Source organism: Aspergillus nidulans, chromosome VIII, assembly GCF_000011425.1.
Source record: "Aspergillus nidulans FGSC A4 chromosome VIII".
NCBI classification, from domain to species: domain Eukaryota; kingdom Fungi; phylum Ascomycota; class Eurotiomycetes; order Eurotiales; family Aspergillaceae; genus Aspergillus; species Aspergillus nidulans.
Window position 1 is genome coordinate 2872541 of NC_066264.1, and position 17418 is coordinate 2889958.

General features: G+C 50.7%; 11 protein-coding genes across 11 annotated transcripts, besides 1 other annotated feature; 5 read left to right on the plus strand and 6 right to left on the minus strand.

Moving 5' to 3' along the window:
• Positions 1 to 17418: part of a sequence feature (contig 1.8 1..49390(-1)) that runs on past both edges of the window.
• On the minus strand, positions 149 to 2710 carry ANIA_00637 (putative ATP-dependent RNA helicase DBP6; the record flags this gene model as incomplete). The annotated part of the gene is made up of 1 exon (XM_653149.1): positions 149 to 2710. The coding sequence occupies one exon, from the start codon at positions 2708 to 2710 to the stop codon at positions 149 to 151; it is 2562 nt and encodes an 853-aa protein (XP_658241.1).
• On the plus strand, positions 2912 to 4811 carry ANIA_00636 (phosphatidylinositol N-acetylglucosaminyltransferase SPT14). Its single transcript, XM_653148.2, has 5 exons — positions 2912 to 3053; positions 3106 to 3137; positions 3185 to 3219; positions 3275 to 3663; positions 3716 to 4811. Exons 1-5 carry the CDS (start codon positions 3037 to 3039, stop codon positions 4707 to 4709), a joined length of 1467 nt encoding a protein of 488 aa, XP_658240.1. The 5' UTR covers positions 2912 to 3036; the 3' UTR covers positions 4710 to 4811.
• Positions 4844 to 5482, minus strand: ANIA_00635 (uncharacterized protein; the record flags this gene model as incomplete). The annotated part of the gene is made up of 2 exons (XM_653147.2): positions 5344 to 5482; positions 4844 to 5269 (listed from the first exon to the last, which is right to left on the minus strand). Exons 1-2 carry the CDS (start codon positions 5449 to 5451, stop codon positions 4844 to 4846), a joined length of 534 nt encoding a protein of 177 aa, XP_658239.1. The 5' UTR covers positions 5452 to 5482.
• ANIA_10107 (uncharacterized protein) lies at positions 5985 to 6449 on the plus strand. Its single transcript, XM_050613355.1, has one exon. It carries the CDS (start codon positions 6106 to 6108, stop codon positions 6283 to 6285), a length of 180 nt encoding a protein of 59 aa, XP_050469179.1. The 5' UTR covers positions 5985 to 6105; the 3' UTR covers positions 6286 to 6449.
• ANIA_00634 (ADP-ribosylation factor family protein) lies at positions 5985 to 7048 on the minus strand. Its single transcript, XM_050613354.1, has 2 exons — positions 6848 to 7048; positions 5985 to 6790 (listed from the first exon to the last, which is right to left on the minus strand). The coding sequence occupies exons 1-2, from the start codon at positions 6894 to 6896 to the stop codon at positions 6009 to 6011; spliced, it is 831 nt and encodes a 276-aa protein (XP_050469178.1). The 5' UTR covers positions 6897 to 7048; the 3' UTR covers positions 5985 to 6008.
• ANIA_00633 (uncharacterized protein) lies at positions 7248 to 9512 on the plus strand (the record flags this gene model as incomplete). The annotated part of the gene is made up of 2 exons (XM_653145.2): positions 7248 to 7837; positions 7936 to 9512. Exons 1-2 carry the CDS (start codon positions 7813 to 7815, stop codon positions 9510 to 9512), a joined length of 1602 nt encoding a protein of 533 aa, XP_658237.2. The 5' UTR covers positions 7248 to 7812.
• On the minus strand, positions 9688 to 10856 carry ANIA_00632 (mRNA splicing protein PRP18; the record flags this gene model as incomplete). Its single annotated transcript, XM_653144.1, has 2 exons — positions 9688 to 9880; positions 9934 to 10856. 2 exons carry the CDS (start codon positions 10854 to 10856, stop codon positions 9688 to 9690), a joined length of 1116 nt encoding a protein of 371 aa, XP_658236.1.
• ANIA_00631 (SAP18 family protein) lies at positions 11182 to 12107 on the plus strand (the record flags this gene model as incomplete). The annotated part of the gene is made up of 2 exons (XM_653143.1): positions 11182 to 11805; positions 12048 to 12107. 2 exons carry the CDS (start codon positions 11182 to 11184, stop codon positions 12105 to 12107), a joined length of 684 nt encoding a protein of 227 aa, XP_658235.1.
• On the minus strand, positions 12133 to 12781 carry ANIA_00630 (uncharacterized protein). Its single transcript, XM_050613356.1, has 4 exons — positions 12734 to 12781; positions 12645 to 12680; positions 12409 to 12524; positions 12133 to 12321 (listed from the first exon to the last, which is right to left on the minus strand). Exons 1-4 carry the CDS (start codon positions 12750 to 12752, stop codon positions 12268 to 12270), a joined length of 225 nt encoding a protein of 74 aa, XP_050469180.1. The 5' UTR covers positions 12753 to 12781; the 3' UTR covers positions 12133 to 12267.
• On the plus strand, positions 13417 to 14291 carry ANIA_00629 (glutathione S-transferase; the record flags this gene model as incomplete). The annotated part of the gene is made up of 3 exons (XM_653141.1): positions 13417 to 13454; positions 13507 to 13886; positions 13942 to 14291. 3 exons carry the CDS (start codon positions 13417 to 13419, stop codon positions 14289 to 14291), a joined length of 768 nt encoding a protein of 255 aa, XP_658233.1.
• Positions 14302 to 15541, minus strand: ANIA_00628 (2-hydroxyacid dehydrogenase). Its single transcript, XM_050613357.1, has one exon. It carries the CDS (start codon positions 15498 to 15500, stop codon positions 14421 to 14423), a length of 1080 nt encoding a protein of 359 aa, XP_050469181.1. The 5' UTR covers positions 15501 to 15541; the 3' UTR covers positions 14302 to 14420.

The following is a 17418-nucleotide window of genomic DNA, read 5'->3' on the forward strand; positions in this document are numbered from 1 at the left end:
GCCGAATTTGGGATGCACCCCGCACAGATGTTGAGGTGAGGTCCCGTGGTGAGAAATAGCAACATATGGCTCGGATAAACAAGTCCTCCAAATTAAAACAAGTAGATTACCGGATACCATTAGATAGCAGAACTCAATTAATCTGTACTTAGCGTGCAGCTTTCTTCGTCCCGACAGACCGTACTTCCTGCTCTAGAACCGCCAGCGCAGATGTGTACTTGGACTTGAGCTCCTTCGCGTTGTCCAACTTCATGGGGACCCTCTCAATCTTTCCGGCTCTGGTGATCTTGCCATTGGACCCCTTAGAGATCTCATTTGTGAACCATCTACCCTCTCTATGGGCAACAAGGGTCCAGGCTGACCCTTCGTTGCCTGCTCTAGCTGTACGGCCGACACGATGCACGTACGTTGTGATGCTGGCTGGGACGTCGTAGTTTATGACGTGTGTTAATGACTGAAGGTCTAAGCCACGTGATGCACGATCCGTGGCAATAATAATGGAGATTTTGCCCTGGCGGTAAGCGCTGAGTGTTTTACGGGAAGCGGACGATTTGTTGGACTTAACAATTGTCCCGATGAGGCCAGATATTGATGGATTGAGAAGGGCTAGGAGACGGGAGAGACGCGATGCAGATTCGGACGATTTGGTGAAAATCAAGACTGTAGTTCGCTGGGGCGTGTGGTTGGATGGTGCTTCAGCAGTCTCTTCGTCGTCGGACGCTGATTCGGAGCTATTGTCCGAGTCGTCTGATTCTTCGCTCGAGGAGGTATCACTCGATGCGTCAGACTCTGAATCCAGGTCGGAATCTTCAGAGCTAGACTCATCAGAAGATGAGTCGTCTGACGTCGACTCGTCCGAGCTGGTTCCTTCTGAGCTGGTATCATCGGATTCAGACGTAACTGAAGCTGTGCGTTTTGTTGAAGAGGGAACATCAAGTTTCATCTCGGATAAGAGCAGGCGCAAGAGATACAGCGGTTTGTGCTCTCCGTCACCAACCGCAATGGAGTATTCTCTTAGTGTCGTCGGAAGAGTAAATCTTTCATCTGCGTGGACAACAACCCCGCTCTCATCATCGGCTGTAGTAGTTTGATCAGAGCCACCAACAACAACTAATCGCGGATTCGTGAGCCGGAGAGAGTTCAACTTTGAGACATCTTTGGTCATTGTGGCACTGAGGACCACCTTCCTAGGCTCTTTAGTCTGCAAAGACATCCCGAGATCCGCCAGGAACCGTCCACTTGGTCCGAAAGCCCCGTACGCCTTGCGTGCATCAAGGGACTGCATAACGACATCCACCCACTCCTGAAAGCTCTCGTTAAGCAATCGGTCAGCCTCGTCAATGACGAGCCACTGAAGATGCTTCAATGTAAAGCCTTTTGTATAGCGAATATGGTCCACGAGGCGACCGGGTGTACAGATGAGTATATCAACATTGGGCTCACCCCTGTGGATATAGCCTGGTAATGTCTCACCCAAGTCCGTCGTATTCGAGATATAGTCTTGTAGACTGAAGTCAGCCCACTCTTCCCCTGTTAACTCCGCTTTTCGTCGTGACTCGACGCTCTCTGGGCTGTAAACATGTTCAATACGCATAAGGGATCGCTGTTCATCCTTGATGGCAACATTTCCCACTGCAGATCCGACGCGTAGACCTGTTCCTGCCGTGCAAAACTCACAGGCTTCTCGGGCTTGTTTAACCAGCTCTCTAGTTGGTACCACGATGAGTCCCCGTAGCCGTGGAGCTGGGATTTGCTCCAGCTCAGTGACGAGAGGAAGAACGTAAGAAAGTGTCTTTCCAGAACCAGTAGCAGCAGAGACGCAGATATCTCCAGTGTGGTTGTTCGGCCCCTTCAGAAGAAGTGGTATAACAGCGGCCTGAACAGCAAAGGCTTCTTTGTACCCATTAACTTCAAGAACTCGAAGAAGTTTGGGCTCGATTCCCAAGTCGGAGAATTTGGCCCTGGTTTCAGCTGATGCTCTTACTGGATTAGCCAGCCAAGGTGGAAGAGAGGAATATGTAGGCTTCTCAGCTTCTTCGACAACGGGTTTTGGTTGGGGAATAGGCTCCAATCCTTGTGCTATGACTGGTTGAGCAACGTTCTCGTCTTGAACTGGCGTCTCATCCTCTCGATGTAATTTCTCAGTGGCCTTCTTAACTTTTGCAGACCTCTCAAACTTTGATAATATACCCGCAAACTTGTTCTTCGTTCGCTTCGATTCGTCATCCCTCTCTGCATGCTCCGCAGCTTTCGGCCGCTTCGGCTTTTTTGTCTCTACGGAGTCTTTGTTGGTGGCCACCCCGGAGACATCCGGCGGTACAGTCTGTTCTGCTAAATCCGTAGACTTCTCATCCGACTCACTATTGTCCTTGGGCGTTTTTCGTTTCTTTTTGAGTTTGATATCGGCACGAACGTCTGGCGATTTCGTCGGCTCGCCGATCGGCGAAACAGCACCTTTCTTCTTGGTCGATTCCTTCGGAGCTCTTTCAACGGAGGCCGAGCCTGAAATCCTTTCTCGCTTCTTGCTTTCTTTAGGCGAAGCTGGCGTAGAGGGTACGGTTCGATCCTTCTTTGATTTCTTCGTCGGAGTGGCCGAAGCGACGGTGGAGCCATCGAGGTCTCTTTTTCTTTTATGAGGTTTCTTTCCGCTCGTTGGGGTAGTCTGGTAATCTAATGAGATCGCATGGCTGACCATACGATCACCAGCCATGATCAAGATGGTTCCTGCGTCCAAGGTTCTTCGTTATACCAACTGGTCGCAGCTTCTGCAATCGCGAGAAAAGCTTCTCTCCAATAATTTTTAGCGGGGAATACGACTGGCAGAAGCTGCACCGCCCAGCTCACCGCTAGGGTCTGGACTCTGGAGTCGCAGATCGTCCAAAGTATCAAGCGTGTCTCCTTTTGCGACAAAACATTCTTCCCGTCTGTCATCGCTGCGTGCAAAATGGACAGGATCTGGTCACTGGGCGCAATACTATATGGCTGACATGTTAGATTTGCTCCCTTGTTAAGATCTTGGCATCTCAAACCGTCAATATGCCTTACAACATTGCGTAAGTCCTCGAAGCTTGGCCGAGATGCGCTACTAACTATATCGCCCTGCAGCATGGTCAGTGACTTTTTCTTCCCCCAACCAGGTCGGTCACATCCACCCAAAACCCTGGTAGCACGCTAAACTTTACAGGCGGGGTTGAAAGTCACATTTACCAACTGTCCACCGTAAGAATTCTTTAAAAAGCCTTGGATCGATCAGTCAATACTCATATTATACTAGAAACTCATTGACCGGGGACATAAAGTCATCATCATTACCCATGCCTATAAGGGTCGCACGGGTGTCCGTTACCTGACCAACGGCCTCAAAGTTTATCATGTTCCATTTTTAGTCATATACCGAGAGACGACGATGCCCACTGTTTTCTCCTTTTTCCCCATCTTTCGGAACATCGTTATCCGGGAGCAGATTCAAATTGTCCATGGGCATCAGAGTTTGAGTAGCTTCTGCCACGAGGCTATACTGCACGCCCGGACAATGGGCCTACGGACTGCATTTACTGATCATTCGTTGTTTGGCTTCGCCGACGCCGGGTCCATTCTGACCAACAAATTGCTGAAGTTTACCCTTAGTGATGTTGACCATGTTATATGTGTCAGCCATACTTGGTGAGTCTGCTGTGCAAGCTTCTCAGTTCAGTCATCTTAATGTTGCCTGCAGCAAGGAGAATACCGTTCTCCGGGCCTCGTTGGACCCATTAATGGTCTCCGTTATCCCCAACGCTGTTGTCGCGGAAAATTTCCGGCCACTGCATGCTACGGCCCGGGCGAATGAGCGGCAGTCTGGCGGGGGATCACAGATACAGCCTCCTCCCAGGCCTATTGGACCGAACGACATCATTACCATTGTTGTGATATCGCGTCTCTTCTACAATAAGGGCACTGATCTCCTAATAGCTGCCATTCCAAGAATTCTTGCATCCCATCCGAACGTACGGTTCATCATTGCGGGCTCAGGTCCCAAGGCCATCGACCTGGAGCAGATGCTGGAACGGAATGTTCTCCAAGACAAAGTAGAAATGCTTGGGGCTATACGACATGAAGAAGTTCGGGATGTCATGGTCAGAGGTCACATTTATCTGCATCCTAGTTTGACTGAGGCCTTTGGAACGGTCATTGTAGAAGCCGCTAGCTGTGGGCTATACGTGGTGTGCACTCGTGTCGGTGGCATTCCCGAGGTGCTTCCCCAGCACATGACAACCTTTGCAAAACCGGAAGAGGACGACATTGTGCTAGCTACCAGCAAAGCAATCAGTGCATTGCGATCCAACAAGGTCCGGACGGAACGATTCCATGATCAGGTAAAGGTCATGTATTCATGGACGGATGTAGCGCGTCGAACAGAGCGGGTATACAAGGGCATATCTGGGGACATCAGCCCACAAGAGTTCTATGGGTACTACCCGGGAGAGATCCAGGAAGCCGGCGATAGAGTTCGCAATTTTGCCTTGATTGACCGATTGAAGCGGTATTATGGCTGTGGAGTCTGGGCCGGAAAGCTGTTCTGCCTCTGCGTCGTGATTGACTTTCTACTCTACACGTTCCTTGAAATGTGGTTTCCACGAGCAAATATTGACATCGCGCGAAGCTGGCCAAAGAAGCTGAACGGAATTGACGGGGATACTGCGAAGCCCGAAAAAGAGCGCTCCGGTTGAATTCTTGTTTTCCCATTTTACATTTGTTTTCCTACAGTCCGGTCACGATGATACCCATTATAATTGTTTCACGTTATTGTACATTCTGGTGCTAATACCACAAAATTACATGCAAAAACTTCTGATTCATTCTTTTAAGGACGAGAACCCTCCGCATGACTTCCCTCTGCAGCGGTAGGCTTCTTCGAGAGGTACTGATCCGTCCTAGTTCCAAAGTCATCGCGCACTCCCTTCATAGCCCCCTCAAGTCCCCGACCAGGGTTCTTATTCGTATGCTGCCCATCATGGCGCAGCTCAGCGCTACTCTGTCCAGAACCAGGGTGTCCCGCACCCTGGTGTACGTCTTTCGAAGTCGCGCCCATTAGAGTCGACTCTGCAGAAGTCCTCACTTCCTCCTTGCCGTGACTCCGCAGGACATTGGGATTCATGGCCTGCTCACCGCTATGGTCGATTGGGTTGGGTTGGTAGGAACTACTGGCCGGCGCAGTACCAGGCGGGTGAGTTTCGGCATGGAACTCGGGGACGTTGTCTGCTGGAGAGGCTTTTACGCCCGGAGCGTGCTGCGGGAATGTATGTTAAATTATGAGGCTCTTATAGATAAAGGAATCATGAAGTGATGGCAAACCAGACTCACCTTGTCATTTGGCCAAGGTCCGTTGGGCTGCTGGTAGTTACCAGATGGCGCAGGACCGGGCTGGAACTCGCCCTGTTTCTGGTTGGGAACGTTGCTGAAGTGACTCATTATGGATGTTTATGTATAATTTCTCTCTAATTGTGTTAAAAAGGTGACTGTCTTGAGAACTTGGGACTTCTAAAGATATTCGATAGATTAAGCTAACTCTGCATATATATGCGGAATTGCCCTAATCCTCTTGTCTAGGCGTGACGTCAACCAACCACTGCTGACTTCATAATCAGATCATACAGCCTGAGCAACAAAAGGAAGCTGTCTGAATCAAGTGCTGATGAGTTATGATATGCTATGACTTCACCTGGCGCTTGGGATAACCAATGGTGGTAGGTTGTAGCCTTTAAACACGAGGCACAAGCCCGGACAATCCACGGACGGATCTGTTCTGTGTAGGCCATGATACTGTGTAGCTTAAGCCGGATTATTGTTATTTAGGGGTATTAACGAGAATTATTAGCATGTCCTCCCTATATTTGAGAAGATCGAAAGTATCAAACAAACTACTAAGGTATCTTCGCACGGCAAGATAGGAAAAAAAGAAGCCAACCCCAGCGCCAAACAAGGTATTATAGAAAGAGATCTCCATAATGAAAGGCAAATGATATAGATCACCTCATAACGGGCGGCCTCCCCTCCTTGTTCCACTTCACCCGGCTCTGCACCCATTCGACAGCCTCCCGTACTCCTGAACCCATAAGAGCACTGATGGGTAAAACACGACTATCGCGAACGACGCCGCCTGTTTCTCCCTCAAACACCTTTCGCACGAACCCCTCCTTGATCCGGACAACCTCTACTGAGTCTTCCCGGTCTTGTTTATTAGCAAGCACGAGAATAGGCACACCGGCAACATCAGCATTGCGAAGCACGGATTCAAGCACCTGACGACACTCGTCTAATCGGCCGAAGTCACTATCGGGAGCGTTGATGCTGGCCAGTTGCTCGGCGAAAGTGTTTACGCTATCATTCCCACCATCGCCGTCACCGTCAGCATCGACTTCGCGCTCTGCTGATGATTCCGCCGCTCCTGATCCTGGCCTGGGTGTCGACGGTTTCCGAGAGCTACTAGCCCTTGCGGATAGAGAAGGAAGGCGCGTAATGTCAGGATTCTGTCCGACGTCTGTACTGTCCACCACAAAGATGATCGCATGACAGCTGGAATAGTAGCTCTGCCAGAGGTTCCGCATGGAAATCTGTCCACCGACATCCCAGATCTTCAAGTACATGTCCGGCAATGATATTGTGCTGACATTTTGCCCTACGGTTGGTACGGTCTTGCCGGGGTTGGGCGCAGGCGTGCCATCAGGTCGATGCTGGTAGAGGGCTTTGATCTGGGAAAGGAGCGTAGTCTTGCCTGCATTATCTAAACCGAGAAGAAGGACGGAGTATTCTATATGACCGCACGGGCGTTAGTAGGCATATATAGGGGGCCCAGCATGCTACGCACCCTCTTTGCTGGTAGCGTACATGTACAAAGACTTGGCCAGATGGTACATCTTGTGCTGCAGCGGGCAGTCCGCCCCGATCTCCGACGGCGCAGCCTCAGTCTAGGGATTATTGAGGTATAAGCACGAATAGAGCGGAGAAATCATGACAGTTTGAGAGCCATTCTCTGCTAACGCATCGCAATTGTGTCGCTTGATCTGAAGATTGAGAGCGACCTGAGGCCAACGCGTCAGCCTTGTTTAGGAAGGTGACCCTTAAGATGACTAATCCTAGCCCTTAGCCCTACCTTCCTGAAACAGACGTAACTACCCCGCACTGCATGATTATTAATTATAAAAATGACTTCATTATTACCGGGGCGGGTCAAATTTCCAGTGATGCTTGCTGAAAAGAAACAGATCCTTTCGGAGTATCCGCAGCATTGTCTATCAGAGTTTAGCTTGAAAAAGCAAGTCTACAATTGCTCGTCTTAATTTGGAGGCTGATGGCGTGTTCGCCTTTCAATAATAATTTCAGAAGCACCGGCGGCTCGCCGCAAGCCTCCCACACTGCGGCCGTGGTTCGGGCTTCCACCTGAGTACGAGACCCATGTTCTAGCCTCAACGGCCTGTCGAGATATCGAGCATCTTGACTTTGGGTAACGGCCCGGTTCAAAGGCTCCTCTCCGCTGAAAAAAAGTCCCTGTTTTGTCAGCAGTCTCCGCCCCCGTTTGCGGAATCGGTCACTTTCTCCCACTCTCTTCGAATCTCCAACATCAGCCTTCCCCTCATGGCACGTCAGACCATTGTCCATTCCTTCTCCTAATGTAACGACGTCTCTCATGGCTGTCCAGTTACCTCCCCGTCGCTCGAGGGTAGTACTGGTCTCCGGTTTTTGGCTTTAACTTCTCTGTTCTCCGCGCATCCTTTCAGCTGTAGCTCATGCCCCCGCCTGACCGTGTTGCTGGGGGTTGTATATAAGCCTTCCATGGATACTGACACCATTATTATCGGTATGTCGCCATACTAGTTGCCTGCAGTTCTCCAGCTGCCCACAGAATATGTCCCCTTCTCGCCAATGGCTATGCTTATTGACCCGGTGACTCTCCAGGCAACGGGCCGTCTGCCATGATCCTCTCCTATATTCTTCACGGCCATTTTCCTTATTATTCGTCTCAGAATCCACATCCCGATCCGCTACTGCACGCAAAGCTGAAGGATGCACCGGCGCTGCTGGGGGCCGACGTAGATGCGTTAACTGAGCACTTCTCAGCCTCGCGTTTGTCATACTCCACTCAGGCTCTCCCCGTAAATGTGCTGTTGGATACCCTTGTCCGGCCAAGTGTCGACGTTGAAGAACTGCAAAGTATCACCAATGTGGAATGGCGATATGAGCCTGAAAAAGTCGTGCCTCACATAGTGCTAGGAAATGCGCCACGACCCGGTGGTCAATGGACTGAGAATCCGATGCCAGCGAGCTGGGAGATTCAGACACTGAGCTATGCCTCAATGCTTTCATTACCTGGATATTCTTTCGCCGACCATTACCGCAAAACTACAGGGAAAGACCTCCCCGCGTACACCCGACCCAGCAGACAGCAGACGGCGGACTATTTTCGGATGTATCCCGAAGCCGTCGGGATTGATGACGCCTTCTACTCTAACGAAAACGTATGGGGTGTCACACGAATCCAGGATGGATTTTTTATTCAGTCGCATAATATCCGCTGCAAACATCTAGTCTTGGCGAGCGGTATCTTTTCTGAAGTTCTTCAGCCACGCCCGCTTATAAGACCTCTTACATCGTTTCAGCCGATTCCAGAAACGCCATTGCTTGTCATTGGCTCCGGCTTCTCCGCAGCTGATGTGATCATTTCGGCGCCGAAAAACCAGAAAATCATTCATATCTTCAAATGGGATCCCGATAACCGTCCCTCGCCATTGCGCGGTTGCCACCAGCACGCCTATCCCGAATATGCTGGTGTATATCGATTGATGCGACGTGCCTCTGTAGCTGCGCAGCCGAACACGAGTAAACGTATAAAACCTCTGCGGACCACTTCCTCTCCCTTTCTAGAAAGTCGTGCGTGGGCAGACGTCTATGAAGGGTTTCCAAATACAGAGATTATCGATGTACAAATACAGGATGAGAACGCGACTGTGACTTTTCGGCATCCAGATGGGATCACCGTTTCCCGGTCAGTGCGCGGAATGGTGTATGCGACCGGCCGACGAGGCACCCTCAGTTACATAGACCAGAGCCTTTTGCGTGAAATTCTTGGTTCTGACGACAATGCTGAGGTAAACCCTACAATATCTGGACAAACCTTGCGAGGCAAGGCTGTCGAGAACGTAGAAATTTCGAAAGACGTTTTCATCATTGGCAGTTTGACAGGCGACTCGCTCATTCGATTTGCATACGGAAGTTGTGTGCAGGCAGCTGGGAAACTAATCGACGGGTTTACTGGTAGTGACACGCCCAAAACAAGTTCAACTTCTGTTTCAAGAAACGACTTGAATATAGGCGTAATGCGTGGCATTGACGGGCACGATGTCTATCTCAAGAATGGCCACTTTTGCTTAGACCAGGACAAGCACGCAGTTAACCCATCAAGATCTGCAAAGGATGCGTCAAAAGGGATATGGGCTTGGCTGACTAGAATCTTGGGATGGCCAGGGGTGCATTAAACGGGCTGAAGCGCATGTTATGTTTCACGTTGTATAGATATATGCTAAACCTAGAGTCTATTTCATTGTATTGTTCACATTCTCATTCGGCAGTTCAATAGGTTTCAATGATATACATAGCGATTGCTCCGGAAATCTGGGTAAATATGCGCTCTCCGAGTGTCTGTATTCGCGCTCAGCCCATAATTTGCAGCTGATCGTCTGGGGGCCAGCGAGTCTGAGCAAAGCTAAGACAACGTTTGATACTCTGTAGATATTTACGAGTACTCTCGTCACTTAAGATATGCGCTTGCTTGTCCCCCTGATGTAGTTTCTCTCGCGCTGAACGTTCGTGAATACCAACCATGGTAACTCCAATAGGCCATGCTCTGTGGACTGTTAGACATAATATGGGAATAAAAGAGGAACGAGCAGGACGTACGCTTTTCCAATACTCAGCCGCAGGTAAGCATCGTTAGCATCAACATATCTTCGCTGCTGGGCTTTGCTTATTATCTCCACTATATGCTGTAGCACGTTATCGTCGATATCACCCTTCTCAAATTTTCGGATGAGAGGCGTCATATTCTCCCGCGACTGCACCATCGCATTGTACGCTTGCCGTCCATGTAAACTCTGCTTTACCGTGACATCTCGTTTCGCAAGGGCAAACTCCCACTCAGACAGCACCATGTTAAAGTACGAAGTGAGCTGGCGAAACAGGAAGTGACGACCTTCAGCATCCTTGGGGGCCGTTGTTGGAATCTTCATTTCTACCTCAGGGACCGGCTCCAGCGTTGTCGGTATCGGCCCATCGAACATCTTCTGGACTTCCAGAGACCGCGCAAGCAGCTTCTTGTATCGACGTAAACGGTCGCGGTGGGTTTCACCGAATAGGCAAACAGGCTCACCCATCTCCCTAAGCTTCTTCGTAAGTTCCTCTTCACCAAGATCCTCCATTTGCCCCTCTCCATCTTTCTCAGGCGTTTGGTCCTTGTCGCTCGGTGTCGGCGGCAATTCAGGCAGTCCAATGCGCTTCCGTCGTTCTCGTTCTTTCGCCGCTTCTTCTTCCTCTCTCTTCTTTCGTGATTCTTCAGCCAGGCGTCGTTTCTTCTCCTCCCGCTGCAGTCGTCGCTCTGCCTCTTCTTCCTCGAGCTTCCGCTTCTGCGCCTGCCGTTCTTCGCGCTCTCTCTCTAGTCTTGCTTGTTCCTCCTTGTAGGCTGCTATTCTGGCAGCTTCCTCCTCTGCGCGGCGGGCATATTTCTTTTGCGGCGGCTTTGCGCCGTCCTGGTCTGAACCAGAGCTTGGTGTGCTAGAGCGTTTCGCCTTGGCAATTTCTTTTGACATTAACGCGGCAAAGTCCATGATGTGTTCTTGTTAGTATGCGCTGTGCAGAATAAATGCTTGGGCTCAAAAATAGTAAATTTTGTGGTGTATAGATAGTTGTCAGAGAAAAGGTATTTGGAGGTTGAAGTAGCAGGCTCGAGGTGTTTCCGGCGGTCGAGAAGAGCTAGGTCGTAATTAACCTCGATTTCATCTACCGCTTCCTGACAACACTCACTCCGTCACTATTCACCGCGCGCACATATTCAAGGGAAGTGAGCTTGATCGCATACTGACTGGTTTAACATAAATTACGCTCGACTACGTCGCCAAAATATCTAATCCGTCCATAAGCGAAGCTCACAACATGGCTACCCGCGACCCCAAACCCAAGATCGACCGACAAACAACAACGCCCTTTCATCTCAAGCTCTTCTACCGTTTGAACGCCTATCACAACCTCTCTGACTTCGCAATCCGACCTAACACCTCGAGATCATCATTCAGCGGGCCCGTAAGCGGCGCCAACGCAATCCGCACACGCTCTCCTCCACCACCACCAAACCTCCCAGCTCATCTACAAATCTACACATGGCAATCCTGTACCCTCCGCGAGCTCGCGCAGCTTCTTACGTCTGCGCTGCCTAAAATGCTACCTGACCCACCAATCGGAACCAGATTGTGCTTCCGCCTCATCTACCCAGACACCAAGGGTGCGGCAATGATGGGCCCCGATGCGCGAGGCAGATATCTAAGCAAGGATCTGGGGAGTGTAATTGTTGGACCGAGGGAGAGCAGCGACGAGGAAGCAGAGAAGAATGGTGCATCTGGATCTGGCCCGCGGGGATCATTTCGACTGCAGGGATACGATGCGGAAAAAACGTTGCAGGAGGCGCGGTTTGTCATCGGGGATTATATCGACTGCGCGATTTTGCCGCCGTTGGAGGATGGGTCTGTTGCGCCGGCGATTAGGGGGGAAAGGGGGCCAAATGTAGGTGGTGGGATGAGGGCGTTCCGTGATAATGGGTTTGGAGGCGGGCGAGGAGGAAGAGGCGGGCGGAGCAGCGGTGATCGTGGAATTCCTCCTGGCGACTGGAGACGGGGTGAAAGGGTTCCCGATAGTGGTCGGGGCTATGGGGGAGGGCCTGGGAGGAGAGGGAGCGGGTGGGCGCCGTATTGAATTATGCTTGTTTACCCGAATTGTAGAATAGTGATCTTTGTTTCAGATCATAGGAATACCCTGGTACAAGGAGAAACGATCTTGATCAGATGAAGGAACGGCATTCGGTTTGAGGTTATGCAAGATGGACAGGCATATAAGCGCGAAAAACAAAATTCACGAACTTAACGCGGTATATTCTAGTAATAGTTACAATGTCCCGCAAAAATTGACCATCCGGCCAAGGTAACTCAAAGACACCTCATAACAGGCCCAGCTCTTTCTTCCTTCCATTTACCACTCGGCGATGGTATCTCCCCTTCTCTTTCCACGGAAGTCATATTTGCCCTGTATGTAACCGTCAGCGAACCATCCCACCCAACCGCATAACCCCTCCCAAAGGTCGGGTTATGTCAAAACAAAGGGCGAACGCACATCAGACTTGTAGGCAACATAGCCCAACGAAGCGGGGATCAGAACCATGTATAGGAGCGAGTGCCATGCGGTGCGGGGGGTCCAGCGGAAGTACTTGTAGCGGTTTGAGTTGACCTCTAGTTCAGCCCATGCATTAGTAAGATCCACTATATTTGAAATGTCACTCATCCTGCACCTAGCAGGCATCGTAGGTAGAGTTGGTAGGAAGGGTGTGAATTATCGGGTCGGAAGCGCACCGTAGTACTTCTGGAGGGCCGGGTCAAGGATCAGAGCTGTGAAGAAAAAGTCAGCAATAAGAGCCAATTGTATTTGTGGAGAACTTTACATTTGCTAGGACCGGCCATTGTTGCGGTGTTATTTGGTCAGACTTGCCTGTTCGATTGACCTTATGCGATGCGGTTCAATGGTGACGATGGGACGAAGTTGGTGGTCATGTGATGTGTGGCTATACGCTCTTGGATCGCTGAGTCAGCCGGTCATTCTAACTACATTGCTCATTCTTTGCTCTAAATTGGTTTTATGTTTCAAAGGCCTTAAAGACGAATACGAAGAGGCAGGATAAGTGGCTTCGCATTTTGACTTCATGCCTACGGACCACTGATGCTATCATGCCGTGACTAATAAAGCCGTAATATGAGCACCGCGGAGGGATCGCATCCCGTTCGTTTTGTTCCGTCCTTGGAGCGGCGGAGAACCTCCACAGTGGACGAATTCCGATTAATTCAATAGACTTTGAGTATGTTGATTAGCTGATTCTAGCTCAAAGAGCTCATGATAATGGTGGCCGGAGGACATGCCTCGAACGTCGCCAAGAGTAATGACGGTCTGATTTAGATCTACCGCTACCTTTGACGCAGTCCGATCGTTCACAAGTTGCCGAGGACCAAAATTAGTGGTCTCGGTCTGTGATGGTTCAGGCACGGATCTAAGGGATAAGAACCAGCTACGCTCCATTTTCCAACTTCTTTTTGTGCTACAACTGGATCGATATATTCTGCGATGTCGACAATGGCTACTACATCAGACGTGAAGGTCACGCTCTACTGGTCTGCGCTGCCTCGAATACACTTAGGAACCATCCAGCTAACACTCTCCCAGGCTCGAAAAGTCGCGCTCCCAGCGCATCCTCTGGCTCCTCGAGGAGCTCAACGTTCCCTATGAGGTTAAAACGTTCAAGCGTGGCAAGGATATGCTCGCACCCAAAGAGCTGCGGGAGATTCACCCGCTGGGGAAATCACCTGTTATTTCCGTTCAAAGCTCTGCGACACCCAAGCCCATCGTGATCGCGGAGTCGGGTATGATTGTCGAGTATCTCTGCGACCACTTTGGCGGGGACAAACTCATTCCGACGCGGTATGCCGAGGGCAAGGAAGGACAGATCGGTGGGGAGACCGAGGAGTGGCTGCGGTATCGCTATTACATGCATTTCTCGGAGGGCAGCTTGATGCCTTTTCTGGTGTTCAAGTTGGTCACTGATAGTGAGTTCTTCGAGTGTTTTTTTTTGTGTTGGCATTGGCTAAAGATCGGTTCTAGCTATGAAATCTCCCCCTGGTCTCCCATTCTTCCTGAGACCCATCCCTCGTATAGTGGCCGGACAGGTTGAACAACAATTCGTCAACCCAAACCTTGAGCGCACACTTGACTTTCTTGAAGACCAGCTTAAGTCCGCGCCTGGTGGTGGGCCGTTTTTCTGCGGTAGCAAGGTTACGGCTGCCGATATCATGATGAGCTTCCCCTTGGTTGCGGCCAACATGAGAATGCCGTTGAAAGAGAAGTACCCGCGCATGGCGGCCTTTGTCGAAGCCATTGAAAAAGAAGACGGATACAAACGTGCCATTGAGAAGATCAAAGAGGTAGATGGGAAGTTCGAGGCTTCCCTTTAACTCTTTTAAGTTTTCTTTCCGGCTTACTCGCTTAATGTTTGTTGACGCAGCTGTATATACCAGGCTACCACTGCTATATCATATACTACCTTGTACCTAATACAAGACACTACCGCCAATCCATCAATACTAAATTCTAACGGGCTCCTTTCCTTCCGGCGCGACCAGATGTCCTTCCCTAACTAGCGAATTGCCACAATGCCTGCCCTCAATCCAATCCTCCATGTTACTCAACACTGTCCCCGCAATCTCCGTCAGCGCCTCCCTCGTGAAGAAAGCCTGATGTCCGCAAACAAGCACATTCGGAAACGTCATCAACCGCATCAACGTATCATCATGGATGATCTCCGCCGAATGGTCGTTATAGAAATACGCCCCCTCCTCTTCATATACGTCCAGCGCAAGCCCACCCAACTGTCCACTCTTCAATGCCTCTATCGCAGCCTTGGTATTGACCAGCGGACCGCGTGAGGTATTCACCAACAAAGCGCCCCGCTTCATATAACCCAAATTCTCAGCATCAATGATATGCCGCGTCCCTGCCGTAAGCGGACAATGCAAACTAACAACATCGCTTTCCGCCAGCAAAGTCCTCAACTCCACAATCTCACCCCCATACTCATTCTTAAACTCTTCCGCCGGAACCGCCGGCTTCGGATCCGCCGCTAGCAACCTACACCCGAAACCCCTTACAATCCGCGCAAGCGCCAATCCAATTCTCCCCACGCCCACAATCCCTACTGTCTTCCCGTGGAGTGTCATCCCAAGGAAACCCTCGAGATTGAAATTCCCCTCGCGCACCCGGTTATATGCCTTATGGATGTTCCTGTTAAGTGTTTGTAGCAGCGTGATCGTGAATTCGGCGACTGCTTCAGGGCTATAAGAGGGTACGTTCGCGACGAACAGGCCGAGTTCTTCGGCTACCACGAGGTCGACGTTATTAAAGCCCGCACAGCGGAGGAGGATTGCGCGTGTGCCGCCTTCGTGTAAGGTGCGGAGAACGGGGCCATCGAGAGTGTCGTTCACGAAGGCACAGACTGCCGCGTGGGATGCGGCGAGGGGTGCGGTTTCGAGGCTGAGCGGGAAGGCATGGTAGGCTATGCTTACGGTATTTGATAGCGTTGGATGGGCTTTTAGGGTGGTGTCAAGGTAGCTTCTGTCGTAGGATTTTGTACTGAAGACGGCGAGCTGAAAGGGAGGGGATGACATTTTTTGAAATTATCTAACAGAAGGTGGCTAACCAATAGAGCTGATGTCGATAGTTCTTTGCGTAATATGGGGTGACGAAGTCTGATATTGAGGGGTTGAGGATGTTGAGGGGTAAAATATGGGGTGATGTCTGCCAAGGTGTTCCAGATTCCCATATGCCGTGGGTATATGGTTCGATTAGTATAGCACAGCCCTCTCTGACTTTCGAGGTGGTGCAAATGCGGTCTGTAAACTCGACTCGAAAGTTAGTAAGGTCTAGTTGAAGGTCACTTTGATAATAGTCTTAGGGTTCCCTATCCTGCCTATTCGCATTTTGAGTACACCATACCAGCAACATGACAGCTTGCAAGTCGTGAATGAAATATATTCCCGCCTTTTAGTGCAAGGGCTCAGATGCAGAACCAGCGGACGCATTGTCCTGAATTACACAATACAGCCCAGCTGTGAATAAAACACGCCCCTGACGCTGGTAGGACGACATAGCTGCCGAAGCAATGTCTGTTCATATTTGCACACGAAATCAAGCGACCAGGTTCTTGCGGGTTAGATGAAGATCACAATGATTCGAACACTTCCTCTTGCGGGAAGAGTACACACTGCGTCTACCACCGAAGGAAACACAAGCAAGAGCAATCTAAACCATGCTCTGTAGATCATCGAGCTACTTGAGGGGCTATCCAATCGGCGTCTCATCCGAACCAGATGGTCACGATGGGTTGGTGGCTGCCGAGGCTACCGAGGCTAGCTGAGTTATGTTATCGCCACTGCTGTTTTGCCCCTACGGCGAAGCTAGCTCCCTCGGAGTGCCCCGGTGGCTACCGCAAGTAGGCAGCAAACAAATCCCCAATGATCGCCACAGTGCATACGAATACAGCGATAGTATGTGTGTCGTGGCCACAGACGAGTACGAGAATGCTGTGCTCCCCCAGCTGTGAGGGTCTGGGACCCTGAGGTGATGAGGCTTCGCGTGAGTGTTGAAAATCCGTCTGATACTCTTATGCACGTAGTATACGGTATACTCCGATCAAACATCAAGGTGCATGCCAGGCCAGGTCTCAGGTTTATAAGTGGCCAAACGGCGCATCGATATTAGCCCCTGGCATGAGCCGCATAATCAGACGTAGAAGATCATGTACCGGAATACAAGCTTGTTTGACCGCGGAGATACCCCCAGGCCAGGATTTGGAATGAGACATTGTTTGTGGAGGATCCCTGGCGTACGTATACCGTACAGCTATCAAATCATCAAATGTTTCAGACTCGCAATCTGTGAGGCGGTCCATGAACGACTTGTGGAGTGGTGTGTCCTAAGTTCGAGACCTGTTCCTCGAATCTCAACATACGGAACACGAATCCGAAACCCGGCATGGGCGCTTCCACAGCCACTGCAGCTGTAAAAACGCCACCGACATAAAGCGCCTAGTAAGCAGACGCATCACCGAGGATTGTCAGTAGTAACGTCCAAAGCAGGTTCTGAACCTGAGCTAACACTAGGTGGTGCCGTATGGCGTTCGACGGCTCGTGAGGCGAAGTGGATGTAGTTGCGTTCGCCTTGTTTAGCCCATCTGATTTCCGGGAGGCGTAAGGCATCTGCCGGCACTTAGAAAGCTGGTATGGAGAAGCCAGGGGTTCTCTGGGGCTTGGCGGCGGCTCGGTGAACGAGGCTGCCAAACCCGCTACGATAGGCACGGCTGCATCTGCAAAACATCGTCGGGCATCAGGAGGTGGCAACTACTCACGCTTCCGAAATAACGGTCGAGGGTCCCTTTGGCCCATGTCCATTGCTGTTGGGCCGAGTGGCCGAGGTTCCTATCGAGATCGAGGCCGTGATAACACCTAGTTTAACTAGTCTGATAAGATCGCTCGGTGAAAGCTCGGTGGCACCGGGCCACTCGGGAGCGTTGAGCTGATAGGTCGC

Coding starts and splice junctions, on each gene's coding strand:
- ANIA_00636 (XM_653148.2), top strand. Junction 3,138..3,184: donor CTTTTTCTTCCCCCAACCAG/GTCGGTCACATC, acceptor TAAACTTTACAG/GCGGGGTTGAAAGTCACATT. Junction 3,664..3,715: donor ATATGTGTCAGCCATACTTG/GTGAGTCTGCTG, acceptor TGTTGCCTGCAG/CAAGGAGAATACCGTTCTCC.
- ANIA_10107 (XM_050613355.1), top strand. CDS start 6,106: ATGGGTAAAACACGACTATCGCGAACGACGCCGCCTGTTTCTCCCTCA.
- ANIA_00634 (XM_050613354.1), bottom strand. CDS start 6,896: ATGTACCATCTGGCCAAGTCTTTGTACATGTACGCTACCAGCAAAGAG. Junction 6,791..6,847: donor GTACGCTACCAGCAAAGAGG/GTGCGTAGCATG, acceptor GCGGTCATATAG/AATACTCCGTCCTTCTTCTC.
- ANIA_00630 (XM_050613356.1), bottom strand. Junction 12,525..12,644: donor GGCCCTCCAGAAGTACTACG/GTGCGCTTCCGA, acceptor GGGCTGAACTAG/AGGTCAACTCAAACCGCTAC. Junction 12,322..12,408: donor ATGTTGCCTACAAGTCTGAT/GTGCGTTCGCCC, acceptor GGTTACATACAG/GGCAAATATGACTTCCGTGG.
- ANIA_00628 (XM_050613357.1), bottom strand. CDS start 15,500: ATGTCATCCCCTCCCTTTCAGCTCGCCGTCTTCAGTACAAAATCCTAC.